General features: G+C 38.0%; 1 protein-coding gene across 1 annotated transcript in view; it reads left to right on the top strand.

The window, feature by feature from the left end:
- The window catches only part of CCDC148 (coiled-coil domain containing 148), a 309,472-nt gene that overhangs the window by 228,358 nt on the left and 55,483 nt on the right, over window positions 1-25,631 (top strand). The window contains exon 13 of the mRNA XM_040229127.1: window positions 8,718-8,836. Within this exon, the coding sequence (XP_040085061.1) occupies window positions 8,718-8,836 (119 nt within the window). The remainder of the gene's footprint in view (window positions 1-8,717; window positions 8,837-25,631) is intronic.

The raw sequence follows: 25,631 nt of genomic DNA, 5'->3' as shown, positions 1-25,631 counted from the left end.
ATATTTCAATGCCCAGACTGAAAATAGACCTTACTCCTAAAGAAGATATCACAGTTATTTTTAAATCCACCTGGCATTTCAATTAAGAGGGAGATAACTAATGTGTTTACCCCAGAATACTTTCTTGGCTCATCATGTTCCAGGGACATAAGACTACATTGAGGCAGAAAATAGCTATTGCCAATTTGAGTTGGCAGCTCAGCTATGGGGAAAATGCTCACATAAGTGACCAAAGTGAACATCACCTAAAAAATTCATGTTATTTACTTACACATATAGAAACCACATACGTCCAAACAATTTATAATAAAGGCACTGGTGTTTTTGTGCTAGATATCCACCCACTCGGTCATGGCTACTCTCCCTTCTGCCCTATGTCCCTGAGAGTTGTCTTATAGGAGGCTCCCTTATTCTCAGGCCTTTGGTTGGGTTCAGTCGAAGTGGAATGCTACAGATGAAGATAAGATAAGAAAGTGAGGTTGGGACCGCTGTTCTCACAGCTCCTGACCCTGCAGAGTTGTGTTGACTAGCTGTGTCCTCCATCAAGGTCTCAGCCCCAGCCAGGTGGCCCTCCCCATGCAGGAGATGGGGAAGGCCACCTGACAAGCTCTTCTCTGGCTCTGGGTAGAGCAGCCTGGCTACCACATGAGCCCTTGTGATTGCCCTGCATTCCAGTCTTCTTTATCATCATCCCCTTATTACATTCTTCTGGATTTATCCTAATTTTGAGTGTGCCATCTGTTTCCTATTAGGAATCATTAAAATAGAAAATTAGTAAGAGAATAAGAGACAAAAAACTAAGAGGATGGGAATATAGTTATGTCAGCACACCAAGACTAAAAAGGGGTGCTGTAATTGAACATGGGTAAAGTTAAAAGGAAGCATTTAGTTCTTATTTGCTAATAATAGACAACATCTAGCACACCAAGCGCTGGCAGGGGGAGGGAGGCAAACCACCCAAGGAAAAGCATTTTCAGTAGTTTTGCTGCATCTAAACCAACTCTCATATAATATTGTGTTAACCTTTATAAGGCCTTCAAAATAAATCATAATTCTATAAAACTTTTTTACAAAAATGGAAAGTGGTGCATGCAAGGTGACAAATATAGAAAATGTTATATACAAGGATATACAGTGTTTTTGTCATCTGATTTGATATGGGAATAGAATTTGGAAACTTTCAGAATGAATAAGTCATGTCCCATAAATATTCCTTCTAAATTTTGATTTTTCTTGGCTATACTTTTAATACATCCCTTTGTAATTATGAAGTCTTTTATGTACATAGATAGTTTGCAAAATTACCATAAATCCACCCCAAATTGTAAACTATTAGCAAAAGATTAATAACAGTGTTCTTATATTCTTTTTTCCTTATGTGTGCTAAGTCGCTTTAGTCATGTCCAGCTCTTTGCAACCCTATGGGCCATAGCCCATCAGGCAGGATTTTAATTTAACTGGACACATACTACATATATTATTTTTAACCTGATTTTTTCCATCTGTCAATATATCTAGGATATTTTACTCTGTATCTCTACCACATAATTTTTAGTGTTTGCTTAGTGTTTCATTATGTGAATAATTGCATTTAACCAATTTCTTATTTGGGAGGTATTATATTATTTCCAATTTTTCAGCCTATTTTAAGGCTGTAATGAATATACCTATATATAAATCTTTGTATAGGTATCCGGTATTAATTCTTAAACTTCATTTTTTAATTTTTAAGACTTTTGCTAGTTATTTCCCAATTTATTCTTCGAAAAGAGTATGACAGTTTACCCTCTCACTAATGGTAGATGATGTTGTTTATCAAATTGGAGATTGGTGACAAAAATGTTCAAGACACTGAAAGTAAGTAGCTGAAATACAAATAGTCTGAACTGTAGACTGAAAGGAGATCCATTATATTCAAATAACCAGGCAGGAGGCTGTAAAAACTGATTTTCTATTTTAAACACCAGAGAACTAGCTTTGACTTTTTACCCATGTAGAGAGTTGTTCCATCTTTGCATAAAAAATGTCCTGCAAAGTAATTCTTTTGAGGCTAATTTTTTGCTCAGAAGCTTCAGCACATCCTGGATTAAAGCCCACAGAGATCTCTATACCATAAAGGATGAGGAGATAATGTTAGTTGAAAGGTTCTGAGGATGGAAGTGACCAAGGGTCCATCTTTAGCACAAAAAACCTTGAATTTGGCTTCCATAGACAATTTGACTTAGAGAAGTGTTATGTTCCCATGCTCTGCTGGGATTAAACGTACCTCTATACCCCACACGACTAAACAAATTGGTTCACTCATGTTTATGGTCTGTCATTATTATCTATCTAGATGCTTTATTAATAGGTTTGGATTTGTATGAATTGATACAAGAAAAGTGCTATGTACAATGTTGCCTTTCCATATTATTTTCCACTGGAGTAATTTAGCAAATATGTGTCTTGTATACCTCTTATCTCTAAGATGTGATACTACTGGTTACAAATAAATGCTGCAGTGTAAAGCATGTTCCTTACCTTTCAGAAGTTCACACAAATGTAAAAATATTTATGTGGCAAAATATAGATAATTGTCAAACTGATTGCATAGAAATGAGTCAGACTTCTGTTGGTGGTGATTTTATGTGATATAGGCTCATCTATGTGAAACAAGTGGGAAAATTTAAAGTAAAAAAATACTTTTTTTTATTAAGAGGTCCTGTCATGTTTTCATATATAGCAACAACACGTGTGTGTGTGTGTGTGTGTGTGTGGCAGTGCATATCCTAGGCCAAAGTAGAAAAGATGCAAGGAATTAGCTAAGTAAATGAAAACTTAGAAAATTAAATTAAAATTGTTTTACCTCAGTGGTTTATGAGGAATGGAACTGGATATTTTTCACTTCATATTTCATATATTTTGTCTATCTGGTTAAAAATTATGACCTCCTCCTGAATAAGTCATTGAAACCTTTGTAATGACTTAGGAGCAAGTCATTTTTTTGTTTTTAGATTTTATTTGTTAAAGATTCAGTATCACATAGATTGCTTGAAATCAGAGACTAAACTGTTTTCCTACTGTAATGCTTTAGCCTTAACTTTCTAATGTCTGAAAAGTGCAAGTATTAGTTGCTTGGTCCGATTAGCTGATTAGTCCGATTCTTTGCCACCCCATGGACTGTAGCCTCCAGACTCCTCTGTCCATGGGATTTTCCAGGCAGAAATACTGGAGTGGGTTACCATTGCTTTCTCCAGGGGATCTTCCCGGCCCAGATCTCCTGCATTACAGACAGATTCTTTACCATCTGAGCCACAAGGGAAACCCTTCTATGTGTAGATAAGAAATTTTTATTCCATACTGAATTATAACCAGACTGAAGAAATGAAAAAATTATAGTTGAATGTTTATGTAATATTAGCACAAGGTTTTTAAAATTAAACTGATATACTCTAATACCATAAGCATCATGTTTACTAGTCAAGTTTTTAATAGGAAACAGATTGTTTGGAAGATTACAAAAGTAAGGTGGGATATACAAAGTATCTTAAACCCTCTGAAAAGATAGCACAACATTATTTTGGCTCATAAATCTATGTAGAGAATAGTTTCTTGAGTTTGTTTATACTTATAGTGGCTTAACTTTACCAAAATGAACAAAATGTGGAAATGTGAAAGAGGACTATCCAATAGAATCAAAGATAACAAGAGGAAATGAAGGATAATGAGGGCCCATTTCGGTTTTCAGAAAAGAAAAATTTTTCGAGAAATTTCGTCTGCAAGTCTAGAAGAAACAAGGTGTAAATTCAACTTGTCTCCTGTGCACTAGCTTTCTGGTTCCCCTATCATTGGAAAGCTGTAAGGACCACTCAAAAAGTCTAAAAAGTAATATGTTTACAATCTATGTCTCAACAAATGTCCTAAAGGGCTAGTTAAATACTTAACCTTGACTTTAGTTGAAGCTTGCAAAGCCAGTATTTCATGACACACACTTCCTGCTCTTATTAACTGATGGAAAGTGAATGGAACTGTCCTTAGGGAAGTGTTTAGTTCGGACTTTACAACCCTGCAAATAAAACTGCTGGCCTGGTTCCCATCCATAACTTTGTTATTCTCAGACCAGAGATCAGAAAATGCTTCCACTCACCTTAGCGATGATCACTTAAGCCCTATTGTGTGTCAGACATGATACAATGTCCTAGAGATACAAAGGTGAATAATGTAGATCAATATAGAAAGTGCTATGCTAAGGATACATAAAATAGTGCCTAACTATGTCTGCAGAAGAGGGGGAAGGAGGAAGGCTGGAAAGCAATGCTATAGTTGAGTCTTAAATGATGGACAGGGGAATTTAGCAGGCAATAAGGCAGGGCAGAGCATACCAGGCATGTAGTAAATGTCCAGATAGATCAATAACAATGGCAGTGGCAGTCCCTCCTGAAAGCAAATGAAAGAGTACAAGGCAGAACAAAGAAGTGAGGGTAAAAAAAATCTTAATTAAGGAACAGTGGTGTGCCAAAGACTGAGCTAATATTTTTCCTAGAGGGTTCAGAGGAAGATTCAAGAAGATGGCATTTGTTCTGGTCTTAATGGTAGAGTAAAACTGACATGTAGAGGGGGAAAATGAAGTTATATTGGTTGATAAAACTGCAAAAGGCAGATAAACATGAAAGTGCATGACTGTCTTCTCTTTTCTATTTAGTTCTCACTCTACAGATGTTGTCTAGTCCCTTGGCATCATACAATTTTAAGAGGATATCTCCTTAATTTAGATCTCCAGCCCTGAATTCTCCTGAGTTACCCATCTGTGTACCTCCAGATGTTTATGTGGAATTTCTGCTTAAATGTCATACAGTCATGTCAACTGTTTAATATTTAATAGTGAGCCCCTGACTTTCTTTTCTGAACCTGTTATTCTTCTAATTTCCCATCTCAGTTATTGGTACCATCATCTACCCAGTTGCTCTACCAAAACCCTAGGAATTGTCCTTGATTCTTTTAACTTCAACCACTGTATCTAATCCTTCAGTGAGCACTCTGACTCTACTCAAAAGCATATTTTAGATTTGAATTCTTAATTTCCTGAATCCCAGTGATTATTTTTGCTTTCTTCTATTTTGCTTCTCTACTGTCCATTCTTTTAAAAATTTAAGTTACATCATATCACTCTTTGCTTTAAACTCTTCTATGTCTTTTTTTAGAACTAAATCCTTGCCTAATCATCTAGCTACCATCTAGCTTACCAAACTCACTTCCAGTCTAAATTTGAACCACCTGTTCCAGCTGCTCTGGTTTCTTCCCGATTCTGCAAAGTCATTCTCACTCAATGCCATTGTACCCAAAGCTCACACTTCCTTCAGTGGTCTCCTTCATCTCTTTTCATTGTTTCCTTACACTCATCTTCCAAATTTTAATCCAAATGTCATTTAAAACTATGCTTTCTAATAGTTCTTCCCAGATTTTTCTAAATTATCACCATATTTATTTCCTTCCTAGAATTTAACATAATATTCTTTTCATTCATTTACTTGTTATCTCTCTTTCCAGAAACTCTCAGAACCTTGAAGCCAAGGCTTTATTTCTTTTTAAGCATCATATCCCAAGTATCTGGCTTAAAGTAGATGCTCAATGAGTATTTTTTGAATAAATGAATGCCAAAGTCACTAGTTTCTTAAGACTGTAAGCATTGGTAGAGTCAAATACAGAGACACTTAAAAAAATAAGACACTATGTAAAATGAATTTGGTTTGATCATTGAGAAGTCATTGTCAGAAGTAGTCAATTGGAGTGGAGGCAGAGGTGTGTCATGGGTGAGGATTAAAATAGGAGATGTAAAATTGGAGGAGAGTATTCTTGACTGAAAGGGGACAATGAAGGGTATGGTGCTACAGTCTTGGGGTGTGTAAAGAAAGTACTTTACAATTTTGGTTAATGAATAAGATCTGTTTAGATTTTCATGTGAGGAGAAAGAAGCAAAGACCAAGAGGTTGAAGTTACAAGGGAAGAAAGGGTAGGTGATGAAAGAAGATTATAGTGATGGAATTGGAGAATAGGATATGGAACCCAGGTGGGAGTTAAGTTTTGGAAGTGTTCCTCACTTCCTCTGAGGAGCAGGCCATCAAGGAAATGATCTTTTAGGATCTCCATTTCTTCTGATAAAAGCAAAGAAATAGAGGCAGGTATGGAACTTAACATAGTGAACAGGCTTTCAAATGATACCATGAGCAAGCTGAGAAGCACTGGCCAGGAGTTCATAAAAAGGAATGCTGATTGTCAATAAAGATTCAACTGAAACCATCAATTTGGTACCAGTTTATAAAGTCGTGTGATTCTTTCATCAATCACACATTTATTAGGTATATTCTATCTCCTAGACACTTTAGTTGTTGCTGGAAGTGCGGAGGGTAATAAATCAGTTTCTGCAGTCTACCGGGACAGAGGAATAAGTATACCAATTAGCAAAGCCTTGTGGCAAGGCTTATACCAGAGGAATAAAATTATACAAGCAGAATACAGAGGATGATGGGGAAGGGGTCATAGGTCTGGTTGTAAGATAAATGGCTATAATTGAAGCTCTTAGAATTGGAGCCATTCTCCATCATAGTAGAATCCTGGAGGGGGAGGTGGCTTACTGGAATGGAGGAAGTCATGCGTCTGTGAGTTAGCAGGTCAGAGAGGCTTCAGACTGAAGTTGACCAGAAAGGTAGAAGGAGTTCTTCTAGACAAGGCCCATGTGGCTGTGGCTCACATATCTGAATTCTCAATGAATATTTGAGAGTGACCTGGAAGTCCACACATACCAGTGATAAGGCTAGGAAAAGGGTAATACAGCCAGATGGTGTAAACATCAAAGGAAGAAAGCATTGTACCTGCGAGGGACAGCATCGTGGTCTCAAAGTAGCCATTAACAAGACAGAAAATGCTCAAACCATTCCCCAGCCTCCTGGCAAACAAGGCATCATAAGAAAGGCATCCTTCACTCAGGAGAATTTCAGTCAAGACAAGAGGGAGGGAGGGAGCGAGGGGGAGAGAGAGAGTGATTTGTTAGCTACAGCAAAGGCTGAGGATACCAGAGTCAAGGATGGAAATGGTTGGTTCTGAGATGCCAAAAAGCCTCAGGCCTGCACAGGCCACTGAACCAGATGGTGTCAGTGATCTGAAGATACCAGCAACCTGGGATTGGTCCACTTCTTGTCAAGAGATTGTTGGCAGAAGGACCACTGACTTCCCCTCAAGGTCAATGCTGGGAGTAAGCAATATTGTCAATGGTCAGAACCCAGAGAAAAATGCCCTGTAATCCAATATCTTTTCTTTTGAAGTATCTCTTTTCTCTCTGATTATGAAAGAAATATATATTCACTGCACAAAATAAGGTAACACAGAAAAGTATGAAGAATAAAATAAAGATCAGTTATAAACCCAGAGGGAGGTAATATAATGGTTGTTAACATTTCCATGTCTGGCACTAATAGAATGCTGAGGCATTTATCAGTTAGGACTCTGAAATGTGTCAGTGTTCCTTTTTTCTCCCTTTCCTACCCTGTCTTTCACCTTCCATCTTTGGTGCTGCTACCTTTCTAGCTTCCTCTCTGTTCCCCCCAGATTCAGACTTCAACCATGTCTGGTATAGAATCACCTTACCTTGGAGCCATCCAGATGCTCATTAAGCGTTGCGTGGATGTTGCTGTTAGGGCTGCTGGTGTCGCAGGCCTGCTGCAGAGTTGCTATGGCTGTGCCCATGGCCCTTGGGATGCCTCTTGTTCTTCCAGGGGTCAGAGACCACATTGCTGGGCAAGTCTGAAAACCACTTAGCTTTTCATATTCATTTCTCAAAAGAGAAAAATGCCACCTTGGGGATGAGGCTAACCCAACCTTTACCAGAGCCCCTCTGCTGGTAGTAACTCACTACCATTCACCATCAAGGTACTGTTTTTTACCAGCAAGATTCAGTCTCTTGACCCAGACACAGCATTGCAGGCCAGTCGTTGAATGGTCCTCTGTCAATTAAACAGAAACTTCAGTTGTGCCGTTACTAGGGGAATAATGGTTTTGGCCCCCTGAAACTAGCTTGTATGTGCTTCAGATTTTCTCTTGCTGCCTACATTCCCAGAAAAGGGAGGTAAAACATGCCTAGTGAGACTGTACTTTCACTTTTTTGAGCTTGATAAATTTGTCCTTCATTTTACCACATAAGTCAGAACTACTGTTTATCACAACCCTGCTAATTTTTTCTTTTCCTCCTTCCTCCCACCTGTCTCCTGCCACATCCCCAGAAGCATAAAGCTTTCAATATCTTGCTGTCCATTAGCATAAATAAACTCATGCTTTTAAAGTAAAAATAGATTTAATGCTATATTTGTTAAAGACTATATTACCATAAGAGGATAAAAATATTCTTGAGTAACAGGTAGATCATATACTTTAGAGACAATAATATGCTTTTATTGTGGTTCCCTGAAAGTCGATTGTTTTAGCCACAGATTAAAACTTTAGGTCTTGAGCACATGTTACATTTCCACTTTAGAAACTGGTAAACCATGCAGTTTCTCAGGACATGTACTTTCACATTTTAACTTATTTGTTCTGTTGTCAGTGTATTGTAGGCAGACTAAAAACATGAAGGGCCATTTAAATTCAGTCTTTGCTATATGAACCAATAGATAATGTTTTTATAATTTTGTTCCTTGTTTTTGTATTTCTGTTGTTAATTTAAATTTCATGTGATATTTATACATTAGATAAGAAAATACTGGGCTGATAAAGAACAGAAATGGCAGGAAATGGAAATGAGAGATCTTCGGCGTCTGGAAGAACTGAAGAAATTAATGGCTGAACAGTCAGTAAAAGACAGAGAAAGGTAAAAAAAAAAAAAAAGTAAATTGTGTGGTAATAGAAGTCTTTTGTAATGTGTTAAGTGAATGGAATCTTCCATAATGTGTTAGGATAAATAATATCAGAGGGAGCATTTTTCTGTACTTAATATGTCCTTACAATATTTATATTCACAAACTGAAAATTGATATTTATAATATATTTTAAACTTTCATATTCATACACAAATCTCTAATTTTCCGTTTTGTTCCTTAGATAGCTTCCTAGTTAAAATCATCACAGAGAATTTCATAGTATTTGATTGCCCACTGTGTTTGTGAAATAATACTAGCTGCTGCAGTGACTCAATATTTTGACCTAGAAGGAAGAAACCATTATTTAGAGGAAAAGGGAGACCCATTTACTATGACTGAGGCTGAGAAAGACAATACACAATCATACTGTGCTGTGTGGTTCCTTTTATTATACTTAAGAGGTATTTGATATAGGAAAAACCTTGAATTCCCTAGAATAATGTGATTTTAGAGCTGGAAAGGACATCTGAGATGTAGTTTCCTTGTTTTATGAGGATTTACTCATTGGAAAAGACTCTGATGCTGGGAGGGATTAGGGGCAGAAGGAGAAGGGGACGACAGAGGATGAGATGGCTGGATGGCATCACCGACTTGATGGACGTGAGTCTGAGTGAACTCCAGGAGTTGGTGATGGACAGGGAGGCCTGGCATGGTGCAATTCATGGGGTCACAAAGAGTTGGACACGACTGAGTGACTGAACTGAACTGAACTGAACTGCACTGAAAAATTAAAATTAAAATTTTCCCTAGTTTAATGTATCAATCAAGGTCAGTGAAGGGGCAGGGACAACATAGTATTTTGAATAGGAGAAGTTTAAGATAAAAAAATATTAATTCTAAGAAAAAAAAAATTCTCAGGGCTGAAGGAGGGTTCTCATGGAAGAAACAAATTTGGAAATGTGAACCCTCCTCTCCACAGTTGGGATTCAGATCTCACTGTAGAAGGTGTGATTGTGGGCTGCCACGTGGTGGGAAAGTCCTTGAATGGGCTCAACCAGAAGTTGTTCCCAGTCACGGGGCAAGCAGGAACACCCTACCTGGGTGCAGGATGCCCAGACCGGAAGTCAGGCATTGTGATCCTCATGCTTCCAAGACTTGGGGGGAATCTGACGATGAGAGTACTTCTGAAATTTGATGGGAAACTGCCCACAGGGTGCACCTGAGCTCCACAAGCACCCCTGAGTGCACCCACCAAGTGCTGCTGGCAGCCATGAAGCAGGAGCAGGAAGGAGGAGTAAACCCAGAAACTAGGAAGGAAAGCCCTTTCCTTCTTCAGAATCCCTCCAGCACCCTTTTCCATCATGGCTAAGCACTGTGCCAGCCGCAAAGCAGAAATGTTACAAGGTCCATCTCTATTTTCATAGAGCAGACAATGAAGGGTAGATTTGGAGCTGAGAGACAATAAATTCATAACTGGCATAGTTATATATTTTAGCCAGCTCCTGAGTGGATTTTCACAAAAGATAAATTAAAAATAGATCTTTCATTTTGTAACATAAATCATAATAAATTTTCTTTACAGTTAGTCAATGTAAAAAAAAATTGCCTGGAACTCTTCATATTTTCTGTTCAATTTCATTGTGAACTTAAAACTACTCTAAAAATGAAGTCTACTACAGTACTAAAAATTACATTTTAGACTTATTGTAACTTAAGATGACATAACCATTTTACACAACAGAGTTCACTTATATCTAGGAAGCTTCCTTGTGACCCATGGAAATAATTTCAAATTCCAGTCACCAAGTTAGAGTGAATTTGGGGTTTCACATAGATGCCAGGCAATTCCCCTCAATTTTCTGAATAAAATTCAGTTGATTTTCCATGTATCTCAGGATTTATAATTGAGATTAATCTATTATGAAGAAAATCAAGAATATAGCAAAGCTAGGGCTCAAGGCTAAGTGACGAAACAACCAGTGAGAAATCAGTTAAGCACAAACCAAGATATGAGAGGATACCAGAAGGCAGGCCAGGCCATGGGTCAGAGGCAGAAACAGGCAGTTCAATATTAGAGGCAAGGCAAATGTGGGAATCAAAAGGCTGGTTGGACAGTCTGAAACTCAGCTAGAGCAAAAAAAGAGAGCTCCAGGAATTAAAGGCAGTGGGGAAAAGGAACAGTGGTGAAGTCCCCACATGCTTCTAGTAGAATCTGCCCTCTTAGCCAAGGAGTTTCTTTGACTACAGAGCCATTTCAGCCTTGTGCTTCTTGTCCCAATAATTATCAAGATAAGCTGATTCAGAACTTTAGTTGAAAAGAAGGGGATTCAGGATTGGGAGCTCATATACACCCGTGGTGGATTCATGTCAATATATGGCAAAACCAATACAGTATTGTAAAGTAAAGTAAAAATAAAATTTAAAAAAAGAAGAAGAAAAGGAAAATTAGAAGGGCCTGTCTTACATAACATAAAAGAAAAATAGGTATTATATTATAACATAGTGAAAATAGTATTAAAGACTAGGAACCAGGAGACCAGGGTTTTAGTATCTTATTTGAATGGTGTATGACCTAGGGAAAGTCATTAATTTAACCTCTATTAGGCTCTGTTTTGTTCTTTGTAAAAAAACAAACAAACAAACTGATCTGGATAACTTTTGAGGGCTAAGTGAGCTATCAACTTTTAAGAGTTTATGATCTGTATATTTTACTCATCTGAAATGTAGATTCAGATAATTATGAATCCAATCCTTGTATGCCAATGGAAAATCAGTGAGGAGGGACATTAAAATATCCAGATAATGTATCAGAACATAATTCTCAGAAAATTTTGGATGATATTGTAGATAAAAGCACAGTCCTCATTTTGTGATTTAGAGAGAGAGAATCTAACATGTAAAAACAGCTGATAACTTTTGCTTCTGACAAGAGCTAGAAATTGTGTTCTTTTGCAACCATCCTGATGCTGAGAAGTGTGGTTGATTGGTTAAAATGTTTTTCTCCACTACTGAAATACAATTCACAAATCTCATATTTGATATTTTAACTGTAGGCACATTTTTCTCATGTCAGAATAAGAAGGCTTGAAGCAGTTTCCAGATCTGTTAAAAACACACATACACATAGCCTTGAGAGTTTGAAAACTTCTGTTATTTCATTTTTCTATTTTCTAACTCTAATATTAAATTTCTTGAAAATAGTACTCATAAATTAACACATATATTAGGTTAAACCATAAGAAAATTCCATTTTTATAGGTCAAACAAAGGTTAAGTGTGGGCAGTTTTATGCAGTTCAACATAATAAAGAGATATAGCAATTTATTTACTAATTACATTTCCTGTCTCAATCTGTTATAAGCTGCCTTGTGCCCTCATCACTTTACTGACATTGTTCTTGCCATAGTTTCCACTAACCTCCTAATGCCCTATTTTTATTTCTCAACAATGTCAAAGAAGTGGAGAGGGAAGGCTCTAGAATCAGGTTGTCAACGTAAGAATCCTGTCTCTATCCTTTATAGCTGTGTGACATTTGGGTAAATTATTTCACATTTCTGTGCTTCAGTTTCTTCACCTATATAATGAAGAAATAAATAGTATCTTCTTCGTGGGATTGTTGCAAGGAATAAGTGAGATATTAAATGGAATGCACACATAGTGAATATTCATTAGATATAAAGATTACTGTCAATTGATGTTTTAAAACATGGGACACTAACATAATTTATTCTCAAAATATTTAAGCATTTTAAATGTTTTAAATAAAAGGTGTAATAATGGGGACACTTTTAAAAACTGAAATATAGTTGCTTTACAATGTTGTGGCAATCTCTGCTGTACAGCAAAGTGACTTAGTTTTAAATTTTTATGCATTCTTTTTTTAAAAGATTCTTTTCCATTATATTTATCCCAGGAGATTGTATATAGTTCCCTGTGCTATATACTAAGACCTTGCTGTTTATCCATTTTAAACGTACTAGCTTGCATCCACCAACCCCAAATTCCTGGTCCATCGCTCTCCACCCTCCTGCCCCAGCGTGGAAACCACAAGTCTGATCTCTGTATCTGTGAGTCTGACTCTGTTTCATTTCATTTGTGTCATATTTTAGATTCCACATATAAGAGATATCATATGGTGTTTATCTTTCTCCTGACTTACCTCACTTAGTATGATTATCTCTAGTGTCATCCATGTTGCTGCAAATGGCGTTATTTCACTCTTTTTATGGCTGAGTAGTATTCCATTGTATATATGTACCACATCCTCTTCATCCATTCATCTGTAATGAACATTTAGGTTGTCTCCGCACTTTGGCTATTGTGAATAGTGCCACTATGAGTATAGGGGTGTGTGCGTCTTTTTGAATTATAGTTTTGTCTGGGTATATTCCCAGAAGCAGGATTGTTAGATCATATGGTAATTCTGTTTCTAGTTTTCTGAGGACTCTCTGGGTGGCTCAGTGGTAAAGAATCTTCCTACCAATGCAGAAGATGTAGGTTGGAACTCTGAGTTGGGAAGACCCCCGGAGAAGGAAATGGCAACGTACTACAGTATTCTTGCCTGGAAAATCTCATGGACAGAGAAACCTGGTGGGCTACAGTCCATGGGGTCACACAGAGTCAGACACAACTTAGTGACGGAGCATACTCACGCGGGGAACCTCCATGCTGTTTTCCACAGTGGCTGTACCAACTTAACATTCCCACCAATGGCATAGGAGGATTTCCTTTTCTCCACATTCTCTCCAGCATTTGCTATTTGTAGACTTTTTAATGATGGCCATTCTGACCATTTGAGGAGGTACTGTAGCCCATTGTATTTGCATTTCTCTAATAATTAGTGATATTGAGCATCTTCTCATGTACCTACTGACCATCTGTATGTCTTCTTTGGAGAAATGTCTATTGAGGTCTTCTGCCTATTTTCCAGCTGGGTGAGTTGTTTGTTCATTGTTGAGTTGTATGAGCTGTATGTATATTTTGGGAGACCCTCATGCAATCTCTCCACTGGAAGTCTTCTCTGATATCAGCTGTTAAATACATACATACAAACTATATATGCCTAAGTAAAACATGACTTTAAGAGCAACAAAGACCCAATACATTTTACATTATGGTAACATTGTATTTGTTTCAGCTGCCATAACAAAATACCATAGACTGGTGGTTTAAACAACAGAGATTTATTTTCTCACAGTTCTGGAGGCTACAAGCCCCAAGATCAAGGTACCAGCATTGTTGACTTCTGGTAAGAACTCTCTTCCCAGCTTTTAGACACTTGCTTTATACTCAGAAGGTGGGAAGAGAAAGATAGCAAATTCTCTGATGTTTCTTCTTAAAGGGCACTAAACTAAATTTATTCCATCATGAGGGCCCTACCTTCATGACCTCATTGAAACCTAGTTATTTCCCAAAGGACTCATCTTCAAATACCATTACATCAGTGTTTAGATTTTATATGAATTTTGCAGGAACAAGTTTAGTTTATAGCAACCATTTGTGTATTAAAAAACACATTTATGTATGGACAAATTACCTATTTATTATTAACTACTATTTATTGGTTGCTGCTAGCATATAAGGCTTTTGTGACAATTAGAAAAAGTACCGAAAGACTAGAGATCTCTTCAAGAAAATTAGAGATACCAAGGGAATATTTCATGCAAAGATGAGCTTGATGAAGGACAGAAATGCTATGGACCTAACAGAAGCAGAAGATATTAAGAAGAGGTGGCAAGAATAATCAGAAGAACTGTACCAAAAAAAAATCTTCATGAACCAAGTAATCACGATGGTGTGATCACTCACCTAGAGCCAGACATCCTTGAATGTGAAGTAAAGTGGGCCTTAGAAAGCATCACTAAAAACAAAGCTAGTGGAGGTGATGGAATTCCAGTTGAGCTATTTCAAATCCTGGAAGATGATGCAGTGAAAGTGCTGCACTCAATATGCCAGCAAATTTGGAAAACTCAGCAGTGGCCACAGGACTGGAAAAGGTCAGTTTTCCTTCCAATCCCAAAGAAAGGCAATGCCAAAGAATGCTCAAACTACCACACAATTGTACTCATCTCACACGCTAGTAAAGTAATGCTCAAAATTCTCCAAGCCAGGCTTCAGCAATACGTGAACCATGAACTTCCAGATGTTCAAGCTGGTTTTAGAAAAGGCAGAGGAACCAGAGATCAAATTGCCAACATCCACTGGATCATTGAAAAAGGAAGAGAGTTCCAGAAAAACATCTATTTCTGCTTTATTGACTATGCCAAAGCCTTTGACTGTGTGGATCACAATAAACTGTGGAAAATTCTAAAAGAGATGGGAACACCAGACCACCTGGCCTGCCTCTTGAGAAACCTCTATACAGGTCAGGAAGCAACAGGTAGATCTGGCCATGGAACAACAGACTGGTTCCAAATAGGAAAAGGAGTATGTCAAGGCTATATATTGTCACCCTGCTTATTTACATCATGAGAAACGCTGGGCTGGAAGAAGCACAAGCTGGAATCAAGATTGCTGGAAGAAATATCAATAACTTCAGATATTCAGATGACACCACCCTTATGGCAGCAAGTGAAGAGGAACTAAAAAGCCTCTTGATGAAAGTGAAAGAGGAGAATGAAAAAGTTGGCTTAAAGCTCAACATTCAGAAAATGAATATCATGGCATCTGGTGGAAACAGTGTCAGACTTTATTTTTGGGGGCTCCAAAATCACTGTAGATGGTGATTTCAGCCATGAAGTTAAAAGACACTTACTTCATGGAAGGAAAGTTATGACCAACCTGGATAGCATATTCAAAAGCAGAGACATTACTTTGCCAACAAAGGTCTGTCTAGTCAAGGCTGTGGTTTTTCCAGTGGTCATGTATGGATGTGAGAGTTGGACTGTGAAGAAAGCTGAGCACCGAAGAACTGATGCTTTTGAACTGTGGTGTTGGAGAAGACTCTTGAGAGTCCCTTGGACTGCAAGGAGATCCAAGCAGTCCATTCTAAAGGAGATCAGTTCTGGGTGTTCTTTGGAAGGACTGATGCTAAAGCTGAAACTCCAGTACTTTGGCCATCTCATGCGAAGAGTTGACTCATTGGAAAAGACCCTGATGCTGGGAGGGATTGGGGGCAGGAGGAGAAGGGGATGACAGAAGATGAGATGGCTGGATGGCATCACCGACTCAATGGACATGAGTTTGGGTGAACTCTGGGAGTTGGTGATGAACAGGGAGGCCTGGCGTGCTGTGGTTCATGGGGTCACAAAGAGTTGGACACAACTGAGACTGAACTGAACTGAACCCCTTTCTGGTGGCAAAGTACATAGATTTCCTACAGGAAGCAGACAAATTAGGAAAAGACAAGACTCCCCTCCTGAACCATGACACACAGCTTGACAAGCAGAGGAAAAACTCGACATCATACCCCATTTTTACTCCTGGCTAAGCATCACTTTTGCAAAGCACAATCTTCAAAATGGATATCCCTGCAAATAAACCAACCTAATTCTTTTAAATTATTATATATTATCCATGTTGCTTCTAAAGTTTAGCCATCTGATATTTCTTTTCATGAAAGATGTGAGCTAAGTTTCTGACTTCTTTGAAAGCTGCTCAGTGTCGTGTCCAGCTCTGCAACCCCATGGACTTTATAGTCCATGGAATTCTCCAGGCCAGAATACTGGAGTGGGTAGATATATACCCTTCTCCAGGGGATCTTCACAACCCAGGGATCGAATCCAGGTCTCCCTCATTGCAGGCTGATTGTTTGCCAGCTGAGCCACCAGGGAAGCCTTTCATATTGGTCTAAACTGATAGACCACCATCTCTACACCAGTTATTTAATGATTCATCCTTTCCCCCTGGTTTTAAATGCCACTCTTTTATTATATATTACATTTCTAATTATGCTTTTATATCCATATAGACACTTGAGTAGATTAAATAAAAACTGATCTATATTTTTATTTCTACATCAATAACATGCTGTTTTAATTATTGTTTTTCTGTTTTACTTATTCTGTGTTCATTCACTGTTCTTTTCAAAAATATGTTAGTTACTATATCAAGTTTCAATTTAAAACTCTGTTAATTTTTTGCATTGAAACTTTGTTATGGAGAGCTGATTTATGTGCTGAACTTAATCTCCATTCTAGGACCATCGTTCCAGAGTAGCTCTCCAGTTCAAATCTCTTCTTAGGTTCTCTGGAAGATTTCATAGTTTTTGTTTTGCTCTTTTTTTTTTTCTGGTGAAGACCTGAAAATTATTTTGCAATAAGTAGAACTGAGTGACCAAGAAACCAATTATAAATTTTCTTTAGTCACTATGTGAAAAGTGTCTGAACTAGGAAGTGGCAGTGGGGATGCAGAAGTGATAGACACTTATGAAGTATCTAGACTAGGTAAAATTAACTTCACTGAGGAAGGTGTTTGAAGGAAAACAGAGGAAACAGCATGATCCTGAATATTATTGAGCTTTTTCTGTCCTCTTGGGTTAAAAGCTTTTAGTTATTTTGTTTTCAATCTGTTTTACTTTCTAATAAATTCATTTGCATATATTATCTATGTATCTTTCACCACTTTCTGCCTGGTTTGAAATATGTTTTTATTATTTAATTTTTAAATAGTTTAGGTTTCATTTTTGATGTCCTAACAATATATTGGTAGGGTGCTTGACAAAGGCAAGGTTGCTAACAGTTTTCAATTTTTTTAACTTTTCTATTTTCTGTCTTTCATAAAGATGAATAAAAATTCAGCATGATTTATGGGAAGCTACTGCACTACTACTTTTAACATATAAAAAATTTCATTGAGAATGGCACTGAAACATGTATACTCTCATGTAAGAAATGAATCGTCAGTCTAGGTTCGATACAGGATACAGGATGCTTGGGGCTGGTGCACTGGGATGACCCAGAGAGATGATATGGGGAGAGAGGTGGGAGGGGGGTCCAGGATTGGGAACTCATGTACACCCATGGAGGATTCACGTCAATGTATGGCAAAACCAATACAGTATTGTAAAGTAAAATAAAAATAAATAAATAAATAAATAAAAATGGGAAAAAAAGAAGAATAATTTATGTTATCATAAATTCCTCTTTTAAGTGTACAATTAAATGATTTACACTTATATAGGGGCTTCCCTCATAGCTCAGTTGGTAAAGAATCTGCCTGCAATGCAGGAGACCTAGGTTCAAAACCTGGGTCAAGAAGATCCCCAGGAGAAGGAAATGGCAATCCACTCCAGTATTCTTGCCTGAAAAATCCCATAGACAGAGGAGCCTGGCAGGCTACAGTCCATGGTGTCTCAAGAGTCAGACACGACTTAGCAACTAAACAACTACCAGGGGCTTCCCAGGTGGTGCTAGTTGTAATGAACCCCTCAGACAATGCAGGAGATATAAGAGATGTCAGTTTGATCCCTGGGTAGGTAAGATCCCTTGGAGGAGGGCATGGCAACCCATGCTAGTATTCTTGCATGGAGAATCCCATTGACAGAGGAGCCTGGCAGGCTTCAGTCCATGGAGTCTCAAGGAATGGGACACAACTGAAGTGACCTAGCACACATGCACACACACTTATATAGAATAAATTTATGTAACTCTACAGCCATCTGTATAGTCCAGTCTTAAATCATTTTCCTCACCCCTGAAAGATTTTCATGCCTATTTGCATTCATTCTCAATCCCCCTCCTAGCTCCAAATGACCATTAATCTATTTCTGACTCAGATTTGCCTTTTCTAGACATTTTATATAAACATAACACACTGAATTATTTTATTTAGCATAATGTTCTTGAGGTTCATCCATATAGTTGTCTGTATTATTAGCTTTATTCCTTTTAATTATTGACTAATATTCTACTTCAGCATTACTTTTTTAAAATTTTTTATTTATTTATTTTTTACTTTACAATATTGTATTGGTTTTGCCATACATTGACATGAATCCACCATGGGTGTCCATGTGTTCCCCATCCTGAAACTCCCTTCCTCCTCCCTCCCCATCCCATCCCTCTGGGTCATCCCAGTGCACCAGCCCTGAGCACCCTGTATCATGCATTAAACCTGGACTGGCGATTCGTTTCACATGTGATAATTTACATGTTTCAATGCCATTCTCCCAAATCATCCCACCCTTGCCCTCTCCCACACAGTCCAAAAGACTGTTCTGTATATCTGTGTCTCTTTTGCTGTCTTGCATACAGGGTTATTGTTACCACCTTTCTAAATTCCATATATATGCATTAGTATACTGTATTGGTGTTTTTCTTTCTGGCTTACTTCACTCTGTATAATCAGTTCCAGTTTCATCTACCTCATTAGAACTGATTCAAATGTATCCTTTTTAATGGCTGAGTAATATTCCATTGTGTATATGTACCACAGCTCTCTTACCCATTCATCTGCTGATGGACATCTAAGTTGCTTCCATGACCTGCTATTATAAACAGTGCTGTGATGAACATTGGGGTACACGTGTCTCTTTTAATTCTGGTTTCCTCAGTGTGTATGCCAAGCAGGTGGGATTGCTGGATCATAAGGCATTTCTATTTCCAGTTTTTTAAGGAATCTCCACACTGTTCTCCATAGTGGCTGTACTAGTTTGCATTCCCACCAACAATGTAAGAGGGTTCCCTTTTCTCCACACCCTCTCCAGCATTTATTGCTTGTAGACTTTTGGATAGCAGCCATTCTGACTGGCATGAAATGGTACCTCATTGTGGTTTTGATTTGCATTTCTCTGATAATGAGTGATGTTGAGCATCTTTTCATGTGTTTGTTAGCCATCTGTATGTCTTCTTCGGAAAAATGTCTGTTTAGTTCTTTGGCCCACTTTTTGATTGGATCGTTTATTTTTCTGGAATTGAGCTGCAGGAGTTGCTTGTATATTTTTGAGATTAATTCTTTGTCTATTGCTTCATTTGCTATTATTTTCTCCCATTCTGAATGCTGTGTTTTCAGCTTGCTAATTCCATTCACCATTACAACAAAAAGAATAAAATACTTCTGAATATATCTACCTAAAGAAACAAAAGACCTATATATAGAAAACTATAAAACACTGGTGAAAGAAATCAAAGAGGACACCAATAGATGGAGAAATATACCATGTTCGTGGATTGGAAGAATCAATATAGTGAAAATGTGTATACTACCCAAAGCAATCTATAGATTCAATGCAATCCCTATCAAGCTACCAATGTATTTTTCATAGAACTAGAACAAATAATTTTACAATTTGTATGGAAATACAAAAAAAAAAAAACCTCAAATAGCCAAAGCAATCTTGAGAAAGAATGGAACTGGAGGAATCAACCTGCCTGACTTCAATATCTACTACAAAGCCACAATCATCAAGACAGTATGGTACTGGCAGAAAGACAGAAATATATATCAGTGGAACAAAATAGAAAGCCCAGAGATAAATCCACGCACCTATGGACACCTTATCTTTGACAAAGGAGGCAAGAATATACAATGGAGAAAAGACAATCTCTTTAACAAGTGGTGCTGGGAAAACTGGTCAACCACTTGTAAAAGAATGAAACTAGATCACTTTCTAACACCATTCACAAAAATAAACTCAAAATGGGTTAAAGATCTAAATGTAAGACCAGAAACTATAAAACTCCTACAGGAAAACAGGCAAAACACTCTCCGACATAAACCACAGCAGGATCCTCTATGACCCACCTCCCAGAATATTGGAAATAAAAGCAAAAATAAACAAATGGGACCTAATTAAAATTAAAAGCTTCTGCACAACAAAGGAAACTATAAGCAAGGTGAAAAGACAGCATTACTTTTTAAATGTTTTTCAAGGCAACGTTGTTTCCTTTCTTGTTGGCAAAATATTAATATTACTAGAGTCCTTTGGACTGCAAGGAGATCCAACCAGTCCATTCTGAAGGAGATCAGCCCTGGGATTTCTTTGGAAGGAATGATGCTGAAGCTGAAACTCCAGTACTTTGGCCACCTCATGCAAAGAGTTGACTCATTGGAAAAGACTCTGATGCTGGGAGGGATTGGGAGCAGGAGGAGAAGGGGACAACAGAGGATGAGACGGCTGGATGGCATCACTGATTCGATGGACGTGAGTCTGAGTGAACTCCAGGAGTTGGTGATGGACAGGGAGGCCTGGCGTGCTGCGATTCATGGGGTCACAAAGAGTCAGACACGGCTGAGGAACTGAACTGACTGAACTGAACTGATGCAAAATAGTATAAAAGGAAGTTTTAAAATTTATGTAAAGTGTGATATCAATTTAACATAAGACTTTAATTTGTACCAGGGTGACATATTCACTGACTTTATCCCAAATGTTTGAAGAGTAGTAACTGATCTCAACTTCCTTATGAGCCCCCTTCTTGTAGGGTAGTAAGACAAATGGAAACTTTTAAATTAAAAGTATGTTATGTCCTTTCATTTCTTTTTTTAAAATTTATTTAATTTTTAATTGAAAGATTATTGCTTTACAGAATGTTGTTTTCTGTCAAACATCAACATGAATCAGCCATATGTACATATGTCCCCTCACTCTTGAACCTTCCTCCCATGTCCCTCCCAATCCCAGCCCTCTAGGTTGATACAGATCTCCTATTTGAGTTCCCTGAGATATACAGCAGATTCCCATTGGCTATTTTACATATGGTAATGTAAGCTTCCATCTTACTTTCTCCATACATCTCACCCTTCCTCCCATCTCCCTGTATCCATAAGACTTTCATTTCTAAATGGTCTCATTTCAGATTATCTATGTCTCTTTGGGTGGTAAAGGTAGAAACCTCAACCTATGCTGGAGGTCAGACAGCCTCCTCCAATATAAGGGTGATATGGCTGGTCAGCATGCAGATTCTGATACCCCTTAGGGTCTTCATTACTCTCCATAATTTTACCCCATCCCTCCATGTCCCCAGGGTACAACACAGTGCTATCCAATAAAAATGTTACATGAATCACACATGTAGTTTAAAATTTTCTAGTATCTACATTTAAATATAGCAGGTAGAATTGACTTTAATAGTACATTTTATTTAACCTGATCTATCCATTCCATGATCTTCCCTGGGGGCTCAATGGTAAAGAATCCACCTGCCAATGCAGGAGACATGGGTTTGATCCCTGGGTTGGGAGGATCCCCTGGAGAAGGAAATGGCAATCCACTTCAGTATTCTTGCCTGTGAAATCCCATGGACAGAGAAGCCTGGTGGGCTACAGTCCATGGGGTTGCAAACAACCATGGGGTTGTTAGACAGCAACTAAGAACAACATCCATTCACTATGCCATCAATATAAAAATTATTAATGCATATTTTATATTCTTTTTTATATGAAATTTTTGAAATCTGCTATACATTTTACACTTCCATCACATTTCAGTTTGAACTAGTCACATTTCAAGTGCAGAGTAACCTCATGTGGTTAGAGGAGCCATACTGGCCAGTGGAGGTATACAAAAAAGCTTATTAGCCTCTTGGCAATGGAGGATTGAGTGGCTGGTCAACCTGAAGATTCTGACTTTGTTATATTAATAGAATTGATATCATTTTATATAAATTTTGAACTCTGCTTTTATCTTCTTCTATCTTATCTTCTTTATTTTAGAACTTCTCATCTTCATGTTCTTCTATAGAACTCATCTTCTATCTTTCAGAGTTTTCATTGCCCTTGCCAGTTTGTCCTTGGTATCTCTTGTCCTTTGGAATAGGCCTTAGTCTCTATGCAATCTACTGGTAACAGAATTGGACCCACTGAGCCTTAGGATGCAAGCCAATATTTAACACGGCCACTGATCACACACCTGACATTTTCTCTGGTCCTGAGGTCTCCTCCTCCAGGTCTTTTCAGCCCTGGTTTTCCCAGCGTGTGACTTACACTTCCAGTAAGACCTTGAGCAAACCATGGGAAGCAAATGTTCCCTAATGTAATCTCTAAACACCTCCCCTTCCTATGTCATGCTGCTGCTGCTGCTGCTAAGTCACTTCAGTCGTGTCCGACTCTGTGCGACCCTGTAGACAGCAGCCCACCAGGCTCCCCCGTCCCTGGGATTCTCCAGGCAAGAACACTGGAGTGGGTTGCCATTTCCTTCTCCATGCATGAAACATGCTAAATACAGGCCTTCCCTGGGAGGTATTTTATACCAGGAAAGTGGGGAACTAGTCCCATGTTCTTGGGTTCTCCCATAACTATCTTAGTGTTTCTAATAAGCTCCCATCATTTACAGATTCACTGAGGGGTAGAAAGCTATGGAACTAGTATTTGAGAACTTCACTTACTTCTCCTTTGCACACTAGTGAAATGGTCAGAGGGAAACATGATATCCAGGAGAAATAAAAGAGATGAGGTTAATATTTTCAAAATGTTGTCTCTCTAGTATTAGTATGAAGAAAAAGTCTAGGAAAAAACATAACCCTATGATAACAGTTTTTGTCTCCAGGTAATGAAATGGACAGTTCTGATTTTCTTCTTTATATTTCTGCACTTTTCAAAAGTTCCACGATGAGTATATATTTCTGACAGTAAGAAAAAACCCTCAGTAGTTTTAAAAATAATAAATAAAACATACTTTTTTATTTTCATCAACTGTTTGTCTGTGGGTTTCAAATTGGTAGGAAAAGTGGGAAGTAATGGAAATGTATAGAAGTGAATGTATGAATTCAAATATTAAAGTATGAAACAGAAGATACACTTTTCAGGCAAGAGAAATAAGTCTTCAAAGTAGCCATAAGAACGAACACTTCTTTGTGTTTTTTTTTTACCACAATATTTATACCCGTGTGAAAGTGTTAGCCCTCAGTCTTGTCCATCTCTTTGCCACCGGACTGTAGCCCACCAGGCTCCTCTGTGCATGGAATTCTCCAGGCAAGAGTACTGGAGTGGGTTGCCATTCCCTTCTCAAGTCTTCCCCACTCAGGGATAGAACCCCAGTCTCCCGCATTGCTGGGCAATTCTTTACTGTCTGAGCCACCAGGGAACCTCATTTATACCTGGTATGATCTAATTTCTCTAATTCTATATTTGAGGTCCTTTTCTAATCTTCTGCTTCCTTGTCATCTGATCCCCTGATGGCTTCCCCCAGAGCCTTCTTTTTCCATCCACTGATGTAAGTTAAACTTTCTCTCTTCTTTTATACACGGTGGTCCTTTCCAGCAGGACCCTGAATGCACAGCCTTCCTCCTGGGGCCTCTTGGGGCCAGTGTCACAGCCCTAATCACCGTGGCTTGCAACTCTATAAGCTGTGATGATTCTGTGATGTTTATGTTTCTTTTGTTTGGGTGTAATTTTAAACATATTTGTATTGTTTCCAAAAATTTTCTTGACTAAGTATTCTTTATGTTAGATACACACAGGGAGCAGCAGAAAATAAGCATCATTGCTTTCCATTACCACTGAAAGTGGCAAAGTAAACAAGGATAAATTTAGATCATCCTTCCACGCAAGGGCTGCCCTTGTCATTAGGACATTTTCTAAATCCATGTTCAAATGCTCAATTTCTAACTTTTCTGAGGTTGAATTCTCTTGTTGCAAACATGTACTTTATTTTCTCTATATTTGCCAATTCTTGTTTCTACAGGGATGGATATGATTGTGGCCTTTAACAAATAGTCTGCCCTTTCCATTTACATCCTTTGTAATAACTTTAGTGTATTGAAAATGGTTAGTCGCATATATATGGAATTTAGAAAGATGGTAATGATAACCTTGTATGCGAGACAGCAAAAAAGACACAGATGTATAGAACAGTCTTTTGGACTCTGTAGGAGAGGGCGAAGGTGGGAAGATTTGGGAGAATGGCATTGAAACATGTATATTATCATATGTGAAATGGATCGCCAATCCAGGTTCGATGCATGATACAGGGTGCTTGGGGCTGTTGCACTGGGATGACCCAGAGGGATGTATGGGGAGGGAGGTGGGAAGGAGGTTCAGGATGGAGAACATGTGTACACCCATGGCGGATTCATGTCTATGTATGGCAAAACCAATACAATATTGTAAAGCAATTAGCTTCCAATTAAAATAAATAAATTTATATTAAAAAATAAAAATGGTTAGGGACTTCCCTGACAGTTCAGTGAAACTAGATCCCATGCTGCCACTAAAAATCACACATGTCACAATGAAGATGGAAGATCCCACATGCAGCAATAAGACTCGGTGCAGCCAAATAAATAAATAACAATTTTTAAAAATGTTTGAAACTATACACTCTAGAAAGAACTTTTAAAGATTTCTAAAAGCAAATTAACTTGGTTAAGCAGTTCCTCTGGACATAATTTTATAACCAGGAATCTGAAGCTGGGCACAGCCAACAAACAGAAGATACAAACTCTGAGCATATCATTGGTCAATGCTAATGCAGCAAGAGAGCAGAACTTCCATTCTTTGCTGCAATCGGTTCACCTGGAAAGCATTTGAAAGTTCTGCTGTCCAGGTCAGGCCCCAGACCAATTAGATCAGAATCCCTGGCAATGGGATTTCTGCCTAAATAGTTTTTGAAAATCCCCAAGTGATTCTGAAATGCAGCAACATTTGAGAACCAGTGTACTAGAGTTCTTTCCATACTTTTTGAAGTATGTGTCTCTAATCATCTATCGGATTCTCGAGAACATTACACTTTTTTAGAAGTGCTCCTAATTTCTCTTTCCTCAATGCTACACCCTCACTGAAATAGTTCAGGAAAGTCGTGTAGGCAAAACTTTATATTCCTGGAAGAGTTTATCAATTATAAGCATCTTCTGTAAGCAAAAATCTTGCATGTTTCTCACTAAGCAGGTGTGTGTGTGTTTGCAAACAAATATGTTTAGCAGTAACAGA

The sequence above is a fragment of the Oryx dammah genome, unplaced genomic scaffold (genome assembly GCF_014754425.2).
Source record: "Oryx dammah isolate SB20612 unplaced genomic scaffold, SCBI_Odam_1.1 HiC_scaffold_27, whole genome shotgun sequence".
Classification (NCBI taxonomy): Eukaryota; Metazoa; Chordata; class Mammalia; order Artiodactyla; family Bovidae; genus Oryx; species Oryx dammah.
Note: the sequence above shows the minus strand (reverse complement) of the source record. Positions and strands in the feature narration are given on the sequence as shown.